Source organism: Alosa alosa, chromosome 23 (assembly GCF_017589495.1).
Source record: "Alosa alosa isolate M-15738 ecotype Scorff River chromosome 23, AALO_Geno_1.1, whole genome shotgun sequence".
NCBI classification, from domain to species: Eukaryota; Metazoa; Chordata; class Actinopteri; order Clupeiformes; family Clupeidae; genus Alosa; species Alosa alosa.
Window position 1 is genome coordinate 15,627,783 of NC_063211.1, and position 19,918 is coordinate 15,647,700.

At 43.3% G+C, this 19,918-nt stretch overlaps 5 protein-coding genes across 5 annotated transcripts; 4 read left to right on the forward strand and 1 right to left on the reverse strand.

The window, feature by feature from the left end:
- Positions 1-805: 805 nt before the first annotated feature.
- Positions 806-7,439, forward strand: LOC125288772 (60 kDa heat shock protein, mitochondrial). The gene is made up of 11 exons (XM_048235393.1): positions 806-949; positions 1,490-1,665; positions 1,771-1,812; positions 1,920-2,213; positions 2,357-2,546; positions 3,128-3,296; positions 3,477-3,576; positions 3,995-4,240; positions 5,039-5,213; positions 5,483-5,661; positions 6,009-7,439. Exons 2-11 carry the CDS (start codon positions 1,492-1,494, stop codon positions 6,177-6,179), a joined length of 1,740 nt encoding a protein of 579 aa, XP_048091350.1. The 5' UTR covers positions 806-949; positions 1,490-1,491; the 3' UTR covers positions 6,180-7,439.
- A 771-nt stretch (positions 7,440-8,210) lies between these two features.
- Positions 8,211-10,355, forward strand: LOC125288445 (gamma-crystallin M2-like). Its single transcript, XM_048234819.1, has 3 exons — positions 8,211-8,263; positions 9,187-9,429; positions 10,028-10,355. Exons 1-3 carry the CDS (start codon positions 8,255-8,257, stop codon positions 10,301-10,303), a joined length of 528 nt encoding a protein of 175 aa, XP_048090776.1. The 5' UTR covers positions 8,211-8,254; the 3' UTR covers positions 10,304-10,355.
- Positions 10,356-11,639: 1,284 nt separating this feature from the next.
- On the forward strand, positions 11,640-13,283 carry LOC125288810 (gamma-crystallin M3-like). The gene is made up of 3 exons (XM_048235454.1): positions 11,640-11,684; positions 12,144-12,386; positions 12,935-13,283. The coding sequence occupies exons 1-3, from the start codon at positions 11,673-11,675 to the stop codon at positions 13,205-13,207; spliced, it is 528 nt and encodes a 175-aa protein (XP_048091411.1). The 5' UTR covers positions 11,640-11,672; the 3' UTR covers positions 13,208-13,283.
- A 1,808-nt stretch (positions 13,284-15,091) lies between these two features.
- Positions 15,092-16,488, forward strand: LOC125288361 (gamma-crystallin M2-like). The gene is made up of 3 exons (XM_048234665.1): positions 15,092-15,113; positions 15,571-15,813; positions 16,216-16,488. The coding sequence occupies exons 1-3, from the start codon at positions 15,099-15,101 to the stop codon at positions 16,486-16,488; spliced, it is 531 nt and encodes a 176-aa protein (XP_048090622.1). The 5' UTR covers positions 15,092-15,098.
- A 1,245-nt stretch (positions 16,489-17,733) lies between these two features.
- LOC125288792 (gamma-crystallin M2-like) lies at positions 17,734-18,865 on the reverse strand. Its single transcript, XM_048235428.1, has 3 exons — positions 18,827-18,865; positions 18,254-18,496; positions 17,734-18,108 (listed from the first exon to the last, which is right to left on the reverse strand). The coding sequence occupies exons 1-3, from the start codon at positions 18,833-18,835 to the stop codon at positions 17,839-17,841; spliced, it is 522 nt and encodes a 173-aa protein (XP_048091385.1). The 5' UTR covers positions 18,836-18,865; the 3' UTR covers positions 17,734-17,838.
- Between the last annotated feature and the right edge of the window lie 1,053 nt (positions 18,866-19,918).

Consider the following 19,918-nt stretch of genomic DNA (forward strand, 5'->3'; position numbering starts at 1 on the left):
CGCTTTAGTCGTGACAGCAAATATTCTGGGGCTCTAGCAAGGACTTTTGGGGGGAGGGGGGCCCATCGCTATCAAGCCGTTTGGAGTGTCCTTGCAGCTGTCCTTGGGGGCCCATTCCAGCTCCAAGCCTGGTTTGCCTATTCTGTTGCGATGTGTTCTGCCCTCAGGTGTCCAAGAATGTTGCAAGTCAACCATTCTTAGACCTGACGTTTACTGTAATTCTAAACTCGTTCTTTTATCATCCTGGTTGTAGTTTGAGACAGGTTTGTGGCGAATCAGCATGCCATTATTTTTACGTGGACACTACTGTATCAAAGCTATTGGCCTAAAAACCAAAAAGAATTTGAATTTGGGAGGAAATACAGAGAACATAAACACGTTTCATGTTTCCTTATTGTGACCGGTTGACCTACACCCAGACATCTAGAAGACGTCAAACTGCGTCAAACCCAACCTGCATGCCAACATTTCAAATTGTTTCTATGGGCTGACTTTTATTGTGAAGTTTGACAGATTCTTTCTCCTGTCACAAACCACATGACATTTTTATCCAATCGCAATTTGAGAAGTTTCTGGAACTCCGAACCCCTAACCCAGTATAATATTTTTTATATCGTTAAATATATAATAATAGACCGCTGTTTTCCCATTAAACATGACATTATCACAATAGTTACTCTATTTTACATCGAGTCTTTACTGAAACTATTTTAAGAGATGATAATTACAACTAAAAACATATTATCTACAGGACGTTTACATTATTCAGGTTTAGGGGCCAACCGGTAACAGACCGGATGCAGAAACACATGTGTGAGTCTATGGTCAGGTTACGCATTCAATGGGACAAGACTGCAGCTCGCATTGCCATTTAATTTCACACTTGCCTGTAGAAGTGTCTTAGAGATCACGGATTCTGTCTTCATCTTATTGTCACCATAAATTAATAGTAAGTATAACGCCGTCTGCTCCGTTGACAGATCGATGCATTATGTTGGCAATTAGACAGCGACACATTTTTATACTACTAACGTTACAACACGTGCGCTGTCCTTGTAAGGTTTGAATGAAGATGGCAAGGACGAACTTGAATGAATATTGCAAGCTACTTGGCATGTTTTCTCTCTTTTGATTGTGACATTGAATACAGTTAATATTTCATTACATTGGTATCGTCTAGGTAGGTTTGATCGTCAGGTTAATCGCTTGTTAATGAATTGAATAAGTTATGATGTAACTTAGCTCGCTAGCTAGCTAACTAATCTGGCTAACCATTGGCATTGCAACATCATCCATGTGGCTATGCTAACTTGGAAGTTAAATCACATTAACGTTGGGGGCTAGTCACGATTTCCACATTATGCATTAACCAGAAATGTGCCGCACAAATTGTTCGCCTGTTAACGTTACTTTGCATAGACGGATTTGTGTTGTTAATGCTGATAAGGTAAAAGAGCAGTTTTAGCTAAAAATGATATTTTCCTCACAGGAATGCTGCGTTTGCCTGCTTTGATGAGACAAGCCCGACCAGTGTGCAGGGCCTTAGCTCCCCACCTGACTCGTGCCTACGCCAAAGATGTCAAATTTGGAGCCGATGCACGCGCCCTCATGCTTCAGGGGGTTGACCTGCTCGCAGACGCTGTTGCAGTTACCATGGGACCCAAGGTAACTTACAAGGCTAAGGTCCAAAGTGTGTGTAATGGCAATGACATTCTCATAAATGTTTGTATCTTATGAAATACATTGTGCAATAATTTTGTCCTTTAATAGGGTCGCACTGTCATCATTGAACAGAGTTGGGGAAGTCCCAAGGTAGGACATTTACTCTGTGTTTCTGAATATTTGTTCATATTAATGTGTGTTACATGCAGTGGATGTGTTTTTTTAACTGACATACATTGTATGACCTCTACCTCAAGGTCACCAAGGATGGTGTGACAGTGGCCAAGAGCATTGACCTGAAGGACAGATACAAAAACATTGGTGCCAAGCTGGTTCAAGACGTGGCTAATAACACCAATGAAGAGGCTGGAGATGGCACGACAACTGCCACTGTTCTGGCTCGTGCCATCGCCAAAGAGGGCTTCGACACAATCAGCAAGGGAGCCAATCCTGTGGAGATCCGCCGTGGGGTGATGCTTGCAGTGGAAACTGTTATCTCTGAATTGAAGAAGCTCTCCAAACCGGTCACCACACCAGAGGAAATCGCTCAGGTATGTGAAAGTGGACCCAACCAGCTTTTGAATACACACATACTCAAGTGTGTGTGTGAGTGTTTGTTTCACTGGTATTTGGTATTTTAAGATATATGTAACTTATAGTGTTATCAACAGAAAGTTACGATTGTTTATTCAAGGTTGCAACCATCTCAGCCAATGGAGACAGCGAGGTGGGAAACATAATCTCCAACGCCATGAAGAAAGTGGGTCGTAAAGGGGTCATCACGGTGAAGGATGGCAAGACGCTTCACGATGAGCTGGAGATCATCGAGGGGCTGAAGTTTGACCGTGGCTACATCTCCCCATACTTCATCAACACTGCCAAAGGTCAGACATCGATGCTTCTCTGACCTCTAACCTTTGTGCTTTCTCAGATAATTCAGGTTTTAAGGAGTGCTTATGCATGTGTGCATGGTGGTGGTTAAAAAAGGTCAAAGAATCCCAGTGTCTGACCCTAGAGTTGCTTATTTGATGTGCAGCTTCAGGACGCAGCATTTCTCCTTTCTTCAATAGTAATAATGATGAATAACAATACATTGAAAATATAAATTAAATATAATAATCAAATAATTTAAATTGTAAGTCTTTGCAAATCATTATAATTGAAACAATATGTTGAACTATTTCTTGGAAGAACAACTTTTCAAGAACAACATATATACGCTGTAGCCTGTCCCCCATTGCTTAAAGTGTTTGTTCATACCAGACAACATGATGTTACATTTATATAGCGCTTCTCTAGACACTCGAAGTGCTAAACAGTGAAGAGGCAATCTCGCTAACCACCACCAATGTGTAGCACCCACCTGGGTGATGCACGGCAGCTATTATGCACCAGAACGCTCACCACACACCAGACAACACTGTTCTCTACGAACCCACACTTAATTGGATTGGTCGTCTCACAGGTCAGAAGTGCGAGTTCCAGGATGCCTACCTGCTGCTCAGTGAGAAGAAGATCTCCAGCGTCCAGAATATTGTGCCTGCTCTGGAGATTGCCAACCAGCACCGCAAGCCTCTGGTCATCATCGCCGAGGACGTGGACGGAGAGGCCCTCAGCACACTGGTCCTTAATCGGTATGGCGAGTCATTTCCTTTGTGTGAGTGTGAGAGGGACAGAGAGACTGCCCTCAATGTGCAGTGTGTTTTAATATGTGCCAAAGAGAGGGGCTGTGTGTTTGTGGCTTAAAGTTTGTTTTGGAAATTGTTTAGGTATTCCATAAGAGCTCACTGATAATCTATTCTATTCACTTGCAGACTGAAGGTTGGCCTTCAGGTTGTGGCAGTGAAGGCGCCTGGATTTGGCGACAACAGGAAGAACATGCTCAAGGACATGGCCGTCGCCTCTGGAGGCACCGTGAGTGTTCAGGGCCATACTGTGGCTGTGTTCCAATTCACATACTTCTGTACTTACAATACCTAATATGCATGCACAAGCTAATGCACTTGTGCACTCATATTAGGTATTGTAAGTACAGAAGTATGTGAATTGAAACACAGTGTGTGACTTGTGATCTGTACTTAGGGAGGATGTGTCTGAAGTCACATACTGTGATACTGGTTGGGGAGAAATATTGGGACCTGGAGTGGTTTTGTTTTTGTGTTACCACTGTGTATTACGGTGTAATATAAATTGTGTGTCCGTGTAATGTACTTTGATTCCACTTTACAAATAGGTTCACAACTCTTAGACTGGTTGATGTAAGGCAATTCAATAAGCACAGTATATACTGGGTGAAATGGGAGTTATTTGATGAACTTTTCTTTCTCTGCAGGTGTTTGGGGATGAGGCTGTTGGCTTGGCTTTGGAGGATGTTCAGCCACATGACTTTGGGAAGGTGGGTGAGGTGCAGGTCACCAAGGACGACACGTTGATCCTGAGGGGCCGCGGCGACCCCGGCGCCATCGAGAAGCGCATCAGCGAGATTGCCGAGCAACTGGACAACACCACAAGCGATTACGAGAAGGAGAAGCTTAACGAACGGCTGGCCAAGCTCTCCGACGGCGTGGCTGTGCTGAAGGTGCGAGAGAATGTGGGGGAGCGTCTACAAGGGTTGATGGGATCAGTCAAGAGTCTATGTCAAGTATGACAGGGAGCAGCTCCCTACAAGAGAACCAATTCTCTAATTTTTCTAGAATTATTCAAGGGAAGTATTTCTAGATAGCCATGAACAATAGTCATCGTCAGTTGTTATATGTCAAAATGCTTTACACAGCCCATAGCCTGGACTCCCTCCAGAGCAAAGAAAACTGGACAGAGAACTTGAGCAGCTCTCAGAGGGGCCGATGGTTGTGGCAGGCCCAGTAGGGGCGATGGAAAGAGAGAAGAGGATGCACGGAAAAGAGAAAGTAAACCAGGAATAGAATACTGATTACAAGGATACAAGGAAGGTTATTGTCACATGCATATAGTTACTGGAAGTAAGAAATGCAGTGAAATTATGTCTGGTGTCAGCCTATTTGTGCATTAATGGGGTTAAAGAGTGCAGTAGAAGAGGGGTTTAGTAGATTAAGTGGCAAGGGCTGCATACAAAAGGTGGTGGAGGATTGGGATTGGGTGGGGGCACCAACAAGGAGCACCCAAGAGCAACAGGGGCAAGGAAAAACTCCCTTACCAAGGAAGTTTAATTTGCCTTTACATAATATTGTGTACAGTGATGAAGCTCCTACTTACAAGAGCAGCCTTTTTTGTGTTTTTAAATTAAACAAATTCTGTGTGGCATAAATTAATTAAAAATTTCTTTTGCCACTGTCTTTCTTTCACACACAAATTATTTTTCCACTCTGCTTAAAGATGTTCAAACTCATGTCTTTGTCAGGTTGGCGGTACTAGTGATGTGGAGGTCAATGAGAAGAAGGACCGCGTGACCGATGCCCTGAATGCCACCCGGGCGGCTGTGGAAGAGGGCATCGTGCCCGGAGGAGGCTGTGCCCTGCTTCGCTGCATCCCTGCTCTGGAGACCATCGTGCCAGCCAACGCTGACCAGAAGATTGGTACATAAAAAGCCCAAAAAAATATGCTTTGAAAAAAATAATAGTCCAGTCTCATGAATAGAGGTTACCCTTACATGCTAAACATGCTAATTTGTGTGGTTGTTCTTGGAAGTTTTAATCCTTTTCCTGATCCTCACCGATAATTAGTGCCTTAAGCCCTTTACAAAGGACTCTGTTGTTACTCTGTCTGAAGTGTTTCTATGAAGGTGGCCATGAAATCCCCTGACTACTACTGTCTTAGTACTAATTGTCTTGCATGTGTCTTTCAGGCATTGACATCATCCGACGTGCCCTGCGTGTGCCGGCCATGACGATAGCGAAGAACGCGGGGGTGGAGGGCTCCCTGGTGGTGGAGAAGATCCTGCAGCTGGAGGGCCTGATGGGATACGACGCCATGCAGGGCGAGTACGTCAACATGGTGGAGAAGGGCATCATTGACCCCACCAAGGTACTTACCCCTATTTTTGACAATCACTTTTGTCTAATGTGACTTACAAATCATTTAACTTACCAATAAAAGTCCTTTCATATTCCAGAAATGGTTCTGAATTTGGATTGGTTACATTATATACCACCTTGAAATCATAAGATTCTTAAATTCAGGAACATACTAAGATTTACATTTATTCAATTTGTTATGTTGCTTATCTTCTGGGAATCGAACCCACAACCTTGATCCTGTGGGTGTTGACCAGCGATATGCAGATGTTCTATTTGCAATATTAGCTTTAGTTGCTGTATTTCGTCCTCACCTGCTTGATTGGTTAACCCCCCCCCATCTGTTTCATCCTCCAGGTTGTGAGAACAGCGCTGCTTGATGCTGCTGGTGTGGCATCTCTCCTGTCCACTGCCGAGGCGGTCGTCACGGAGATTCCCAAGGAGGAGAAAGAGGGCGGCATGCCAGGCGGTATGGGTGGGATGGGAGGTATGGGAGGTATGGGTGGTATGGGTGGAGGTATGTTCTAAAACCCCACCCAGATTCCCCGGATACCCCTACACCATGAGGGACCTGGTGCTGGAGCCAGACAAAAGTGCTCTCTATCGCCCTCCCCCCGGACAGGGTTTGGGATTACATCAGTAAGACAGAAACTGTGCACATCAAGACTCTATACAACCACCACGCCAGGCATGTTACATCTAACACCATCTGCATCAAGCTGCCTTTGAAGGACACTTTCTATGAGGAACAGTTGAACTGCTACTGCTACTCACAGTTAGGCGCTAACATAATATCCTTCATTTGATGTCTGGTTGAAAAGCTCATGCCTGAACCAATGAAGACTATGAATCATGTGAACTTGTTACTGTTTCCTTTGGGGTTATGTTGATGTGTGCAGAAAATCCTGTTCCTTGTTTTACATGAGACGCCTGATTGATTTAGTTTTTTTTTTGTTAGTTTTTTTTTTGTAATTATCTTATGCTGGGATGATTTTGATCTTTGCCTGTGTAATTGCAACTGACAGAAAAGAGGGCTTTGCTCCCTGTCCATTTCACGTTGTGAAGTTTGTCTGTGATGTTTGCTCTGAATGTTTCCCTTCCGTTTTTCCTCATTAACTATTAAGTCCATAGAAATGGTTAATGTCCGCAGGATATTTTTATGTGTTGTTTGTCAGATGCACTTGATAACAAGACACCAAGATGGGCCGACTTTGATTCTGCTATAAACATTTCAGAATGACTGAGTATGTTATAACCTCTTTGTTTTGAATTTGTGAGGCCTTGTTGGAAAAATCTGGGGTGGCCAGTAGATGGCGCTGTAATAGATATCTAGTTCACAACTACTGTATATGTAAACAAAACATACACATGATAACAATCAATGTTGATAATGGTATCGTTTAAATTCTCTAAAAATAATATTTTCAATTTCACCACAAATACTTTGGTACCTTTTTTGTCCCCTCTATCAACTGTCAACTGATGTAAGTTGAAATGAAGGGATCTGTATTGCTCTCAAACTTAAAAAAATGAATAACATCAACTCAAGACAGGTTATTTGGTGTGGATTTGCTGAGCCCTGTGTGAATCTGTATGTTTTTTTTACAAGTTCCCTTATGTGCTTTTGATCTTACTGTGCTTCTGCAAATGTTTCGGTGATCACTTGATGGCAAATCAAAGAAAACTCGGCAAAGATGTATTAATACTTAATGTTTTGTTTGTTTTTTGTTTTTGTACAATATAGTAAAATGAAAATACTTTATAATAAAATCAAACATCTAAACATTATGTTTGGCCTTGGTTTGTCCCTGTTTTTTTACACTCCTAAGTAACTTAGTGTTAGTTTATTAAACACTGTGTCCCCTCTTTAAGGAAATAGAGTTCATAAAGCCCAACTGCCTTCTGGAAGGAGTCGGATAGTTGTCATCCTATACTTCACAATGGTTCCTTTGCAACCCTAAAGATCATCATCTGTAGTTAAGTGCATAGTTGCAGGACATCCAGTTCAATCAAGTGATTCCTTAACTACCTTACCAACCTGTTGTCCACCCACCTAAAATGTGATAAAAGTGGTTCCTTCAAGTGGACTTCAAGGATGCAAGTATGAATAACAGAATAAGGCCCAGGTCTCAGCACCCTATACCTGTTCACTAATCCTTTTTTTTTTTTTTTTTTTTTCTTTTATCACACAGCATAAGCATGCTCGCTGTCGACCTCCCACCCACTATCGTCGTACTCCTGGGTGTTTAGTGTTGCCAGCAAGCATTCAAAGCGGTAAACATGAATTCTTTGTTTTTTTATATTGTGGATTACAATATAGACGGCTCACACTGCAGTGGCTGGCAGAGGGACCAGGTGGGGGGGTGCTAAAGTTGCGGGGCTAGGCCGTTTGCTGTGATGAATCAGGGTTTTTGCCTCTATGCACTGGATCAGGACCTTGGCAGCTTCTCAAAAAACCCCAAATCCCCGGGTCATTAAAATAACAAAAACGGCCCAGGCAGCCTCCTCTGGACCGAGCTTTATAAATCAGGCCCGGTTTGTGCCTGGCACCAAAGCCTAGTTAGAAACACACCGAGAAAGAAGCACGCAGGAGCTGAGTCACCATGAGTAAGGTAAGTAAGCAGCACACCGCAGGAAAGACATTCATAAGACAGGGCGAGGGGGAGGATGAGGGGGATGAGCTGGAGGACAGCACAGGACGTGGGGAAGGACCGCACAGGACGTGTGGGAGGATCGCACAGGACGAAGAGAGAGGACGAAGGGAGAGGACAAGACTGGACGTGGGGGAAGGACCGCACAGGATGAAGGGAGAGGACAGTACAGGACGAAGGGAGAGGACAACACAGGACAGAGGGAGAGGACAGCACAGGACGAAGGGAGAGGACAGCACATGATGAAGGGAAAGGACAGCACAGGACGTGGGGGTAGACCACACAGGACGAGAGAGAGGACAGCACAGGACGATGCAAAGCCCCAGTTCAGGTGGCTCAGATGCAGGACTTGTGCAGAGGATTTGGGGCCTTTGGAGCCACCATTGTAATATGGGCACAGTCTTCAGTCTGATACGAGCACACCCACTCCAGTCAGGCCACCAAGACTGGGCTCTCATGGACTCATGCTACACCTATGACCACAACCAGTGGAAAGCAACGGACAGTCTGTATTCATCTCCACCTCTTGGGCCTTCTCCCCGTGATAGAGTCTAAATAGCTTTGTGTGCTTATGCACAAAGACAGGTCTCTATCCAGCTAAGGTTGTGTTTGAAATAAATAAATAAATAAATAAATAAATAAATAAATAAATAAAACAAGTCAGAGACCTGGTCTGGTTAAATAGTGTAGGCATGGATATTGTACAGTTGAAGTATCTATAGATGTTTCAGAGACAACTGAATGTTTGCACATTGTCAGACTATGAGAGTAACTCATTGTCCATGCTAGGAGTTTACTGAACCACTGTCAATACGGTGCCTCACATTTACAGCCAGTTCCTTATCACTGACTCATCCAAAACACGTTTCCCTGTCTGCTTCCAGATCACTTTTTACGAGGACAAGAACTTCCAGGGCCGCTCATATGAGTGTGACACAGACTGCCCCGAAATGCACCCCCACTTCAGCCGCTGCAACTCCATCCGTGTGGAGAGCGGCTGCTGGGTGCTGTACGAGCGTCCAAACTACAGCGGCTACCAGTACGTGCTGACCCGCGGTGAGTACCCCGAGTACCAGCGCTGGATGGGCTACAACGACTCTATCCGCTCCTGCCGCACTTTCAACTATGTGAGTACCTGGAGTATGTCTGTGTGTGTGTGTGTGTGTGTGTGTGTGTGTGTGTGTGTGTGTGTGTGTGTGTGTGTGTGTGTGTCTGTGTGTGTGTGTGAGTGTGTGTGTCTGTGTGTGTGTGTGAGTGTGTGCGTGTGCGTGTATGGGTGTTTATGCATGTGTGTGCATGAGTGTATGTGTATGTGTCTGTGGGAGAGAGAGAGAGAGAGAGAGTGACAGAGAGAGGTAACTATTTCTAGGATATTTTGGTGTCATTTCCAATGTTTACAATCATTTGTTATAATCAGTGAGCATCTTCACCTATTTTGACCGAAGAACTCAACTCAAGATACCATATATTAAGCAGACCAGTTGTCATTGCTGTTACAAATCTGTTACTGTTACAAAGACACATATATTTAATTGATACTCAAAAAATTAAAAACATATTTTGTTTGATTGATCACACTATAGACTTCTTAACCTCCCACTTAACATCATAAATCCTTATCAGCCTCCAACTTTACCTCTTTTTATTTTTTATGTTTCATCTCTCTCTCTCTCCTTCTCTTCTCCTATTTCTCTCTATCTCTCTATCTCTCTCCTACTGACACAGACTAGTGGCGGGCCCTACCGCATGCGCATCTACGAGCGACCTGACTTCCAGGGCCAGATGATGGAGTTCAACGACGACTGTGAGTCGGTGCAGGACCGCTTCCGCACCCGCGATATCTACTCCTGTAACGTCATGGATGGCTACTGGACCATGTACGAGCACCCCAACTACAGGGGGCGCCAGTACTTCATGCAGCCTGGAGAGTACCGCAGATTCAGCGACTGGGGCGCCACTTGTGCCACCACTGGCTCCTTCAAGAGGATCACTGATTTTTAAATGAGAAAAGAGGGAAAGAGAGAGCGAGTAAGTGGATGGACAGTTATGAATAAAATATTATCTTCTCCAGATTGAGATGTGTTGAGAGTTTGTGTCTATTCTGGTCTCACAGTCTAGGTTGTGTGGGGTTGAAATCCTTTGTTGAATGTGTTGTGTGGGTTATGTGTCCAATTGTGTCTTTGTGTCTAATTATGTGTCTATGGCTCAACATGGTAATCTTTAAAAAAATACTACTGAGCTTTAGGTGCTTCCCAAGGCAACATAAATCATGTACCATAATTTATAGTAATGCATATCCACAGTATATATATATATAAAGCACATACTACTTATCTCTTTTATGACAATTAACAATGACACTCACTGGAATGATCACTCCAATACTTGAAATAGTAATGCCTTCAGAAGTTTAGATTAGAATGAATAATCTCTTATTAACTGCTATAAACTCTTAATATACAGTCTTATAAACTCCACTAAATTCTGAATATGACTTCAGAGGTACTTACCCAGGCTGGGGCTCACTCTACACTCACCGCTGTTCTTCATATACCGAACTTAGCTGTCACTGTCCACAGCGATCAGACACATTCACTCACACCCACACACACCCACACACATTCAGATTCTCACTCTCTCTCTCTTTCTTTCTCTCTCTCACACACAGACTCACTCAGGGTCAGGGGGGCAGAGGTCACCCGACGGTGAAAACATGCCTAGTTGGCAAAGCTCCCATTCCCAAAAGGGGTCAGGGACAAAGCACTGTATGACTGATGCTGGGAACAAGGCCTGTTGTTTTAAAAGGAGAACCCTCAGAGAACATTATACCTGAGTGCTTTCATCCACATGCCTTTAACAATAGGAAACGTCTAGGCCAAAATGCTCCAGTCACCAAAGAAACACATTCACAATCTGTGACAATCTGCAATCTGCATTGTTTCCGGATGTCCTTTCAGGAATAGTGGAGTTCACTAGAAGCCTCCTCTGACAGACAACTGGCCAAGACTTGAACCAGGCCTGGCCCGGATGAGGCTGGTCAGAACCAGATTAGGACAGGTGTGTCACCTGGTCATAATGGCTGACTGATCACAAGGACTCTATGGTCTTTGACATGGTGTGTCATGATTTGTCATGCTACCATTTTGCCACGTGTGTGTATGTGTGTGTGTGTGTGTGTGTGTGTGTGTGTCGCTGAAGTCCCTGTAAGAAGGACCTGTAGGAATTGTGCTGACTCTGACCCTGGCTCATTAGAATGACAAAGATCCTTGTGGTACCTGTTTCCGGACCTGAGGCATATATAAGGGCAACGAAAAGTCACAGTTAACACAAGCTTGCACTAACAGCATTTGTCAACCCAACAACCGCCACCATGATGGGCAAGGTACAGTACTATGACTACTGACCTTCCTTTAAAACTTTTGTCTGTTTTTTAGTGTTTGTAAGACTTTTCTTTAGCAACACATATTTGATTTTCACCTCAAGAGTAGGCTTAATTGGCTAATTTTTTTCATTTTCCATTTTGGCTTCATAATTCTGACTTTCAATGGCAATAACAGTATACTAATGTTTGCCTAATTTTGGCTACATGTGAGATTCTCAATTTCAACCATTAAGTACAGTATACTAGTATTTGCTCTCAATTAGCAATATTCATGTAGCCTTCTCTCTACTCATCACTAAGTATATTAATGTTTGCTGCTCTTTGGCAACATACATAGGCCTATCTGATTTTCACTTTCAACCACTAAGTATACTAATGTTTACCGCTCTTTGGCTGCATGTTTATGTGATTGTCAATCTCTACCTGCAAGTATACTAACATTTGCTCCTCTGGTATCAGATCATCTTCTACGAGGACCGCAACTTCGGTGGTCGTTACCATGAGTGCATGGGCGACTGCTCCGACCTGCACACCTACTTCAACCGCTGCCACTCCATCCGTGTGGAGAGCGGCTGCTTCATGATCTATGAGCGTCCCAACTACATGGGCCACCAGTACTTCCTGCGCCGTGGAGAGTACTCCGACTACCAGCGCATGATGGGCATGACTGACTGTGTCAGATCCTGCCGCATGATCCCCATGGTATGATCTCAGATATCTTTATTCTTATTCAGTCACACTTTACTTGGATGGTGTCCTATAGACTATCTACAGATGCTCAGATTATAAACAAACCATCTGTTAACAAACATTTTAGTTAAGGTTAAAATTAGGGTTTGGAATTGGTTAAGGAAATGTAATTGGTCAGCCGCCATTCTAAAAACTGAACCTCAAGTCTATCCAGGTAAAGTGTTACCTTCTGTTTTCCCAAAGGGGCGTCATGTTGCGCATTCCATTTTAGTGAAGTTTGACGTTTTAGTGAACTGGCTCCCAAACTAACTGTTCCCCACAGCTATTGTAATGTGGTATGGCTCAGTTAAGGTTACGAATCACATGTTCACAGGTCTGATAGCAGATCATTGTTATTCTTTACTAATTCAATGTTTTTAAGAATTGTAATATGCTCATTGACATTTAATTATCACTTTAAGTTATCACTTTACCCCCTAAACCAGTCTATTTCCAACAGTGACTTTCAGCAATGCCTCTAAAAGTGAAACTCATAACTCTGTTTGCACTCCCTCCCACAGTACCGTGGTAACTACAAAATGAGGATGTACAATCGCAACGACATGTCCGGCGAGATGATGGAGCTGATGGACGACTGCCCTAACTTCATGGACCGCTTCCACATGTCCGACTGCCAGTCTTGCAACGTCATGGACGGCCACTGGCTGATGTACGACCAGCCCAACTACAGGGGCAGGATGTACTACCTGAGGCCTGGCGAGTACAGGAAGTTCAGCGACTGGGGTGCCATGAGTGGCAGGATCGGATCCATCCGCCGTATCATGGACTTCTAAAGAGCTTCCGATGTACTGGTGAAATGTCTGCTCTATGCTTTGTTCCACACACTGAATAAAATGGAGTCGGCTCTAACTCTGCTACTTGATTTGGAGTTTTTGGGGGGTACTGTTGGAGGGAAAGGGTGTGATTAAGATGTTGAGTTTTTTTGGAAGGATCTTTTTTTTTTGGAAGGATCATCAAATTTGTGAAAGTTGAAACTTTCTTTGTCACAAATGTTTGGAACTGGCAGGAGTTTTGTATTCACTGCTCAATTTAATTTGGAGTTCCTGAATCACTGGATCACCATAAGAGCTCTCCACACATCAGATTGCTACAGATAAATTTACATCACAGATTCTAATTTGAAACCACAATGTGTTATACAAACAGGTTTCGGTGCTGTGGCTACCACTTCATGAGAAAAAGCACTGATAACAGTATTTGCCAATTTAATGACAGCACAGGGTTCAATCAAATATAAATGACCTGAATAATTAGCACTTTTTAGCATCTGGAGGAAAATGTTGAAGGTGTGTCTTGAATTAATTACACACCTGTGCAATCTGTTGACCCACCTGTGCTTGCATGTCAGAAAGTGGAAAGGGTATTAACCACATATTAATTTTAATTAATGTGGTGGCAGACTTAGGGTATTGTCTGCTGTGTTGCACACCAGACTAATTACATTTACATTTATTCATTTAGCAGATACTTTTATCCAGTGACTCACAAAAACGAGGAGTAACATTCAAGGTACAATGTAGAGGAGACTCGAATTGAATAATTATATAACAATTAATACATCAATCAATTAATACAATTACCAGAGGACGAGAGTGAGAGAGCAAGTTTTACATTCTAGGCAAAGTGTAGAAGAAGAAGTAGTGGTAGAAGAAGAAGGATGTAAAGGAGGGAAGAACAGGAAGTGCATGGTAAGTACATGCTAGGTGTGTTGGGCTGTTGGAAGTGTAGGAGAGCAGGTGGCCTTGGAAAAGTCAAGTCTTTAAGAGCATCTTGAAGACAGAGAGGGATGCCCCTGCTCTGGTAACTTGGCACGTCATTCCACCATAGGGGGACAAAAAATGAACATAGTCTGGAGGGGTGGCAGTGCCGATGACTTTTCTTTGAGGAAGTTTGCCGTCGAGGGGTAACATAAGCTGTTATAAGAGCATTTAAGTAGGTGGGAGTAGACCATCACCTTGGGCACTAAAGATAGCCAGTGGCCAACGTCTTAAGAGCAGAGCTTTGAAGAACTCATATTTTATTAGAGGGTGATCAGCAGCCCCACAAAAAAAAAGACTTGAAACCAGACAAAGTTTAGTTTGTCAAACTGTGAGAAGGTTAAAAGATAGAGAAGGCCTTTGATGACAATCTTTCTCTGCCAATATGTGTAAAAGTGTGCTTAACACTTCCTAGAGGATATAGTATGTATACTGTACTCAAAGCAGTTAGTAATTGAAGACAAAAAGTTCTGGGGCCATATTAATTATCACATGATCAGCTTTATGAATCTGTTTGATACAAGAAAAATCTGCCTGTTGGAACATTGATACTGCAGAGTGTTCCGTTTCCACAGTATCTGAATAGTAATGTTCCAGCCGGCACTCTGCTGGCTTGTTCTGCTGATTCTGTCTATAAATTTGATGCACTGTAGTTTTTCTCTTGATCAATAGTGATGTACGCATGCGAAAAAAAGGACAAACAATAACTGACCGTGGCATTTGCCCCGGCTATACACGGGGGGCAGATTTACACAACCATGCCACGCGCTCCCTACCAACTGTAGATACCGTGGCGATATTTGAATGACAATACTTTATGCTGCGCAATCACACAGCACTTTTTTCATAAAAGGACAGCGCCAGGCAGCAACAGAATGCACTGAGCCTTTACCCGCCCGGACCAACCATGGCAGTGGGAAAGGTAAGGCTGGCAAACATCCACACTGGCATCCACAACTGCCACTGCTCTCTTTTAATGCTGCAGTTATAGCTCATTTAATGCAATAATTTGTTGCTCATAATTCTTAATCTAAATTTTAATAACAGGTTGTTTATTACGAAAAGCAAATGTGTAGGCCACTTATTTAGTTGTCTGCCTTTGTCCTTGAGTGATGTCAATTTTCAGAGTTGTATTAAGGTTAGAGTTAGGGTTGGGGTTAGGGTTAAATGTATATCTTAAGTTCAAAAAGTTGTAGTATACTGACAGAAGTTCCGATTTTAGAAGGTTCTCAGACAGGAATTGATTCCTGAACTCATGCATTCTAGTTGGACGGATGCATGGAGTGTTCCCATTTGGCACTCTTCCTGAAACTGAGTGAGTAACTGTCTGTACCATGTCTTTGAGCATTCAGGAGAATAATGCAACTCTCGTCCCTCAGATTATCTTCTTCGAGGACAGGAACTTCCAGGGTCGTTCCCATGAGTGCAGCAGTGACTGTGCTGACCTGCACTCCTACTTCAACCGCTGCAACTCCATCAAGGTGGAGAGCGGCTGCTTTGTCGTCTATGAGCGCCCCAACTACATGGGCCATCAGTACTTCCTGAAGAGGGGGGACTACTCTGACAACCAGCGCATGATTGGCATCAATGACTGCATCAGATCCTGCAGAATGATTCCCACGGTTAGTGGTTAAGTTTAGATTTAGGTTTAAGTTTATTTGTTTATTTAAAGGAGTCATGTTCAGTACAGAACTCCTGTACCAGAGTTAGCTAATTTGCATCTGTGGTCCCTGGGCCGGGAGATAAAAGGACAATGATATATAATGTATGTATATGTACATGTGTGTGTGTGTGTGTGTGTGTGTGTGTGTGCGTGTGTGTGTGTGTGTGTGTATAGTGAGAACCTATATGCTCTCTGAAGAAGGCTTTCATGTTTCATGTGTTAGTAAAGGATTCATTCCTCTTTACGATCTGTTATAGGATGCTGTAAACTCAGCTGACCAGCATCTACACGTTTTCTGCACATTTGTTTTGTTTTGCCTGTTTGTTTGTTTACTTTGTTTGTGTTTGTGTGTTGTCTTCAGTACCGTGGCAACTACAAGCTGCGCTTCTACGAGCGCCCAGAGATGGGTGGTCAGATGATGGAGCTCAATGACGACTGTCCCAACTTTAACGACCGCTTCCACATGTCCGACGTGAACTCCTGCAACGTGATGGAGGGCCACTGGCTCATGTACGACCAGCCCAACTACCGCGGCCGCGTCTACTACCTCAGGCCCGGCGAGTACAGGAGGTTCAGCGACTGGGGAGGCCAGGGCCCCAGAGTGGGGTCTCTCAGACGCATCACTGATTTCTAGTCCGCTCCCTCTCTGTTTCAAATAAACCCGTGTGTCTCCAAACATTGCGTCTGGATTGTGTGACTCCCAATGTTTCAGGTCATGAAGAACACTCAGTAATGTTGAAAATTACTTAATGTGTTTTACTTCATTTGCCTCATATGAAATACAGCTGGTTTGCTCAAATTGATCATGATTTAGGTTCATTACATATAGTGATGGCATCAATAATGAAGTTAAATACAGTCAAATTAATAATGATTTACTTATTTAATTACATAATATAATATTAACAGTGACTTTCAATATAACCTTTTTCATGTAATATAACATTTTTCATTTTTTGATACTTTGTTAGCCTTTTTGGACAGAAATTTGCCAACTGAGCTATTTTATGATTTTACACAGCTGTTGTATTCAGTGTAGGCCTATCAAAAGGAACTCTCCAGTTTCTATTTGCAGGATTATCCTAACGTATTGTAGCTAGTGTTGTCCACAGCACTACACCGGTACAAAACAATTCCCAGTACTGCTGACTGGATCAAACCCAATAAAAGATGATGCCAGCTTTTAGATTTTCTATATGTAATGGTAGTTGGTAGTGCTGGCAGTTTCAATCAAGTAAATATTTACAACAACATGTATCTTGGATCATGTGTGGATAGTTTTGTTTGCATAAATTCACAAGAATAGGAATTAACAGTAGACTGTTCTGTAACATGTCTGTATTATTTAGGTATGAAACACACAGCCTTACCATGATGCACATTTTTCCAAGCACACACACACACACACACACACACACACACACACACACACACACACACACACACAAGCACACATACACAAGCACACACACACACACACTTGTATTCTGATTTCTCACGCATGTCTTGCGTGACTGCAGAATAGCATCTTCACATAATTTGCTGTCATCCATGACAAAGACGTTACACGTTTGAAGGGGTTAATGAACAGGCACAGCAATGAGATTGTATTGGTCAGGTAGGAACTGGAATAGTTCCTGGGTCGGAGTGTGAGTCAGTGTACAGTCTATAGTGTCTCTTTCTATCTCTGAACTCAATGGTCCGAACTCAATGAATAGCATGGGGGAATCAGGTCTGTTTGTGCATGGTGAAGCAGAGTGTCCTATTTTCTGACGTTCTGCTGTGTCGTGTAAAACATATGTAAGGTTACCCTAGACACATCGACATGTGAACACAATCAATCACACCTGTAATAATAATGAACCTTATGGGGCTACTGTTTGGAAGTGAGCTTGACTTTTTATTTCATTTGGTTTGGTTTAAAAGCAGATGCTGACAGGTTGACGGTGATGGTGAGGTAGGACAAGTCTGGTTATGAGTGCCCTCAGTTTGTGATGCGTCTGAAGGAGCCTATTCTGGGACCCATGCCGCCCCACTCGTTGAAGCGGCGGTACTCGCCAGGCCTCAGCAGGTACTGGCGCCCCCTGTAGTTGGGGTGCTCGTAGAACAGCCAGTAGCCGTCCATGACGTTGCACGAGTGGATGTCATTGTAGTGGAAGCGGTCGTACAGCGAGGGGCAGTCGTCGGTGAACTCCATCATCTGACCGCCAAAGTCCATGCGCTCATAGATGCGGACGCGGTGCGATCCCTGGTGCTGCAGGAGACAGAAGAGAGATAGAGATAGAGAGAGAGAGCATGTCAAAAAAGGTCAAAAGGTCAAAACAGGGACGCTCAACAACACAATAACACCACCACCATCCCAACCCCCATCCTCCACCCCCCTGGGAGTGGCCACGCACCTGGGGGATCAAGCGGCAGGATCGGACGCAGTCGTTGAAACCCATCCAACGCTGGTAGTCGGGGTACTCGCCGCGGCGCAGGAAGTACTGGTAGCCCATGAAGTTAGGCCGCTCGTACACCATCCAGCTGCCGCTCTCCACCTGGATGGAGTTGCAGCGGCTGAAGTGCGAGTGCAGGTCGGCGCAGTCACTGCTGCACTCGTACGAGCGCCCCTGGAAGTTCCTGTCCTCATAGAAGATGATCTGGAAAACGGGATTATCAGGGGGGTGGGGTTGTGTTCGTCAATTCACCCAGGTAGGCACCAACACGACATCCCCCCCCAAAAAAGAACAGAAATTGAGAGAGTGTGTGTGTGTGAGAGAGAGAGAGAGAGAGAAAGAGAGAGAGAGATGAGAGAGAGAGAGAGAGAGAGAGAGAGAGAGAAAGAGAGAACACACTGACTTTTGGCCGTCTTAAGAAACGGGCTCAGCAACAGGGACTTCCCTGCACTCCTGGCCTTATTGCATTCGGCTTAGTAACTTACGCACGTAGGCTGAGGCACAAAAGATGCATAGCAAAACAACCAGCCTTACCTTTCCCATTGTGTTGGCTAACTTTGGTCACTGTGTAACACACACACACACACACAGAGGAGCATCAACCCTCTTTATATCCCCTAGACAAATGGCGACATTGTCATGCAAATCGGGAAAACTAACATGTCAGCTTTTCCCCTATACACTGTAAAAAAAATAAAGGTTGACAGAACTTAAATTATCTAGGCAACGTGATGCATTTGGTTTTTTGAGTTTTCCTTAATTAAATTCACTGTGGTTGAGTTTACAAAGATTTTTGACTTACATTTTTGGAGTGTTACATAGAAATGTTGAGTTCTACTAACTTAGGTTTTTGAGTTTTACTCAGATTTGTTAGTGTAATCTGTAAATTGAGTTCTATCAACTCATTTTTTTCAGTTCTACCAATCATCTTCACCACTCCCCATCATTAAACACACAAAAAATGATGTTAATACAAAACTTTTGGTAACACTTTACTTGACGGGTGAGTCCATAACACATTCATAGCAGCTGTCATAAACTGCACATAAAGCATTCATGACTGTTTCATGAGACATGACTCAACATTCATACCAAACCTTTCATGAACAACAACTTGTCAAAATAAAAGTCCAACATCGTATTTGTGTAACCTGGATACCATTAATTTAATCTCTCCAGCCTTTGGAAATATTTCATGAATATCTTATGAAGTCTACATCGAATGTCACTTAACTATACAAGTTGTGAAGTATTCTTAATCACTGAGTTTAATACTGGGAGGTAAACTAGCCTACATTCAGCTGACACATATTTGTGTATCCTGGAATGGTTGGACAGTCCCAGTAGCAAAAGATAAGAAATCATCTGCAAAGGTTACATCATAAAACAAATACATTTTTATGAAGCAAAAATTATTTGCTTGACCATGTTCTGTCTTTTTGGCACTGGAGTAGCCCATTGACTCAGATGTGACATGATCAGGTAAGGTTTGGACCAAAAACGGCAATGCTGCTTTGCCACTTTGGACTTTTATTTTGACAAGTTGTCGTCGTTCTGTCTTCCACATTCATTAAAGGTTTGGTATGAATGTTGAGTCATGTCTCATGAAACAGTCATGAATGCTTT

Coding starts and splice junctions, on each gene's coding strand:
- LOC125288772 (XM_048235393.1), top strand. CDS start 1,492: ATGCTGCGTTTGCCTGCTTTGATGAGACAAGCCCGACCAGTGTGCAGG. Junction 2,214..2,356: donor CACCAGAGGAAATCGCTCAG/GTATGTGAAAGT, acceptor TGTTTATTCAAG/GTTGCAACCATCTCAGCCAA. Junction 5,214..5,482: donor CAACGCTGACCAGAAGATTG/GTACATAAAAAG, acceptor TGTGTCTTTCAG/GCATTGACATCATCCGACGT.
- LOC125288445 (XM_048234819.1), top strand. Junction 9,430..10,027: donor CCTGCCGCACTTTCAACTAT/GTGAGTACCTGG, acceptor CTACTGACACAG/ACTAGTGGCGGGCCCTACCG.
- LOC125288810 (XM_048235454.1), top strand. Junction 12,387..12,934: donor CCTGCCGCATGATCCCCATG/GTATGATCTCAG, acceptor TCCCTCCCACAG/TACCGTGGTAACTACAAAAT.
- LOC125288361 (XM_048234665.1), top strand. Junction 15,814..16,215: donor CCTGCAGAATGATTCCCACG/GTTAGTGGTTAA, acceptor TGTTGTCTTCAG/TACCGTGGCAACTACAAGCT.
- LOC125288792 (XM_048235428.1), bottom strand. Junction 18,109..18,253: donor CCTGCCGCTTGATCCCCCAG/GTGCGTGGCCAC, acceptor TGTCTCCTGCAG/CACCAGGGATCGCACCGCGT.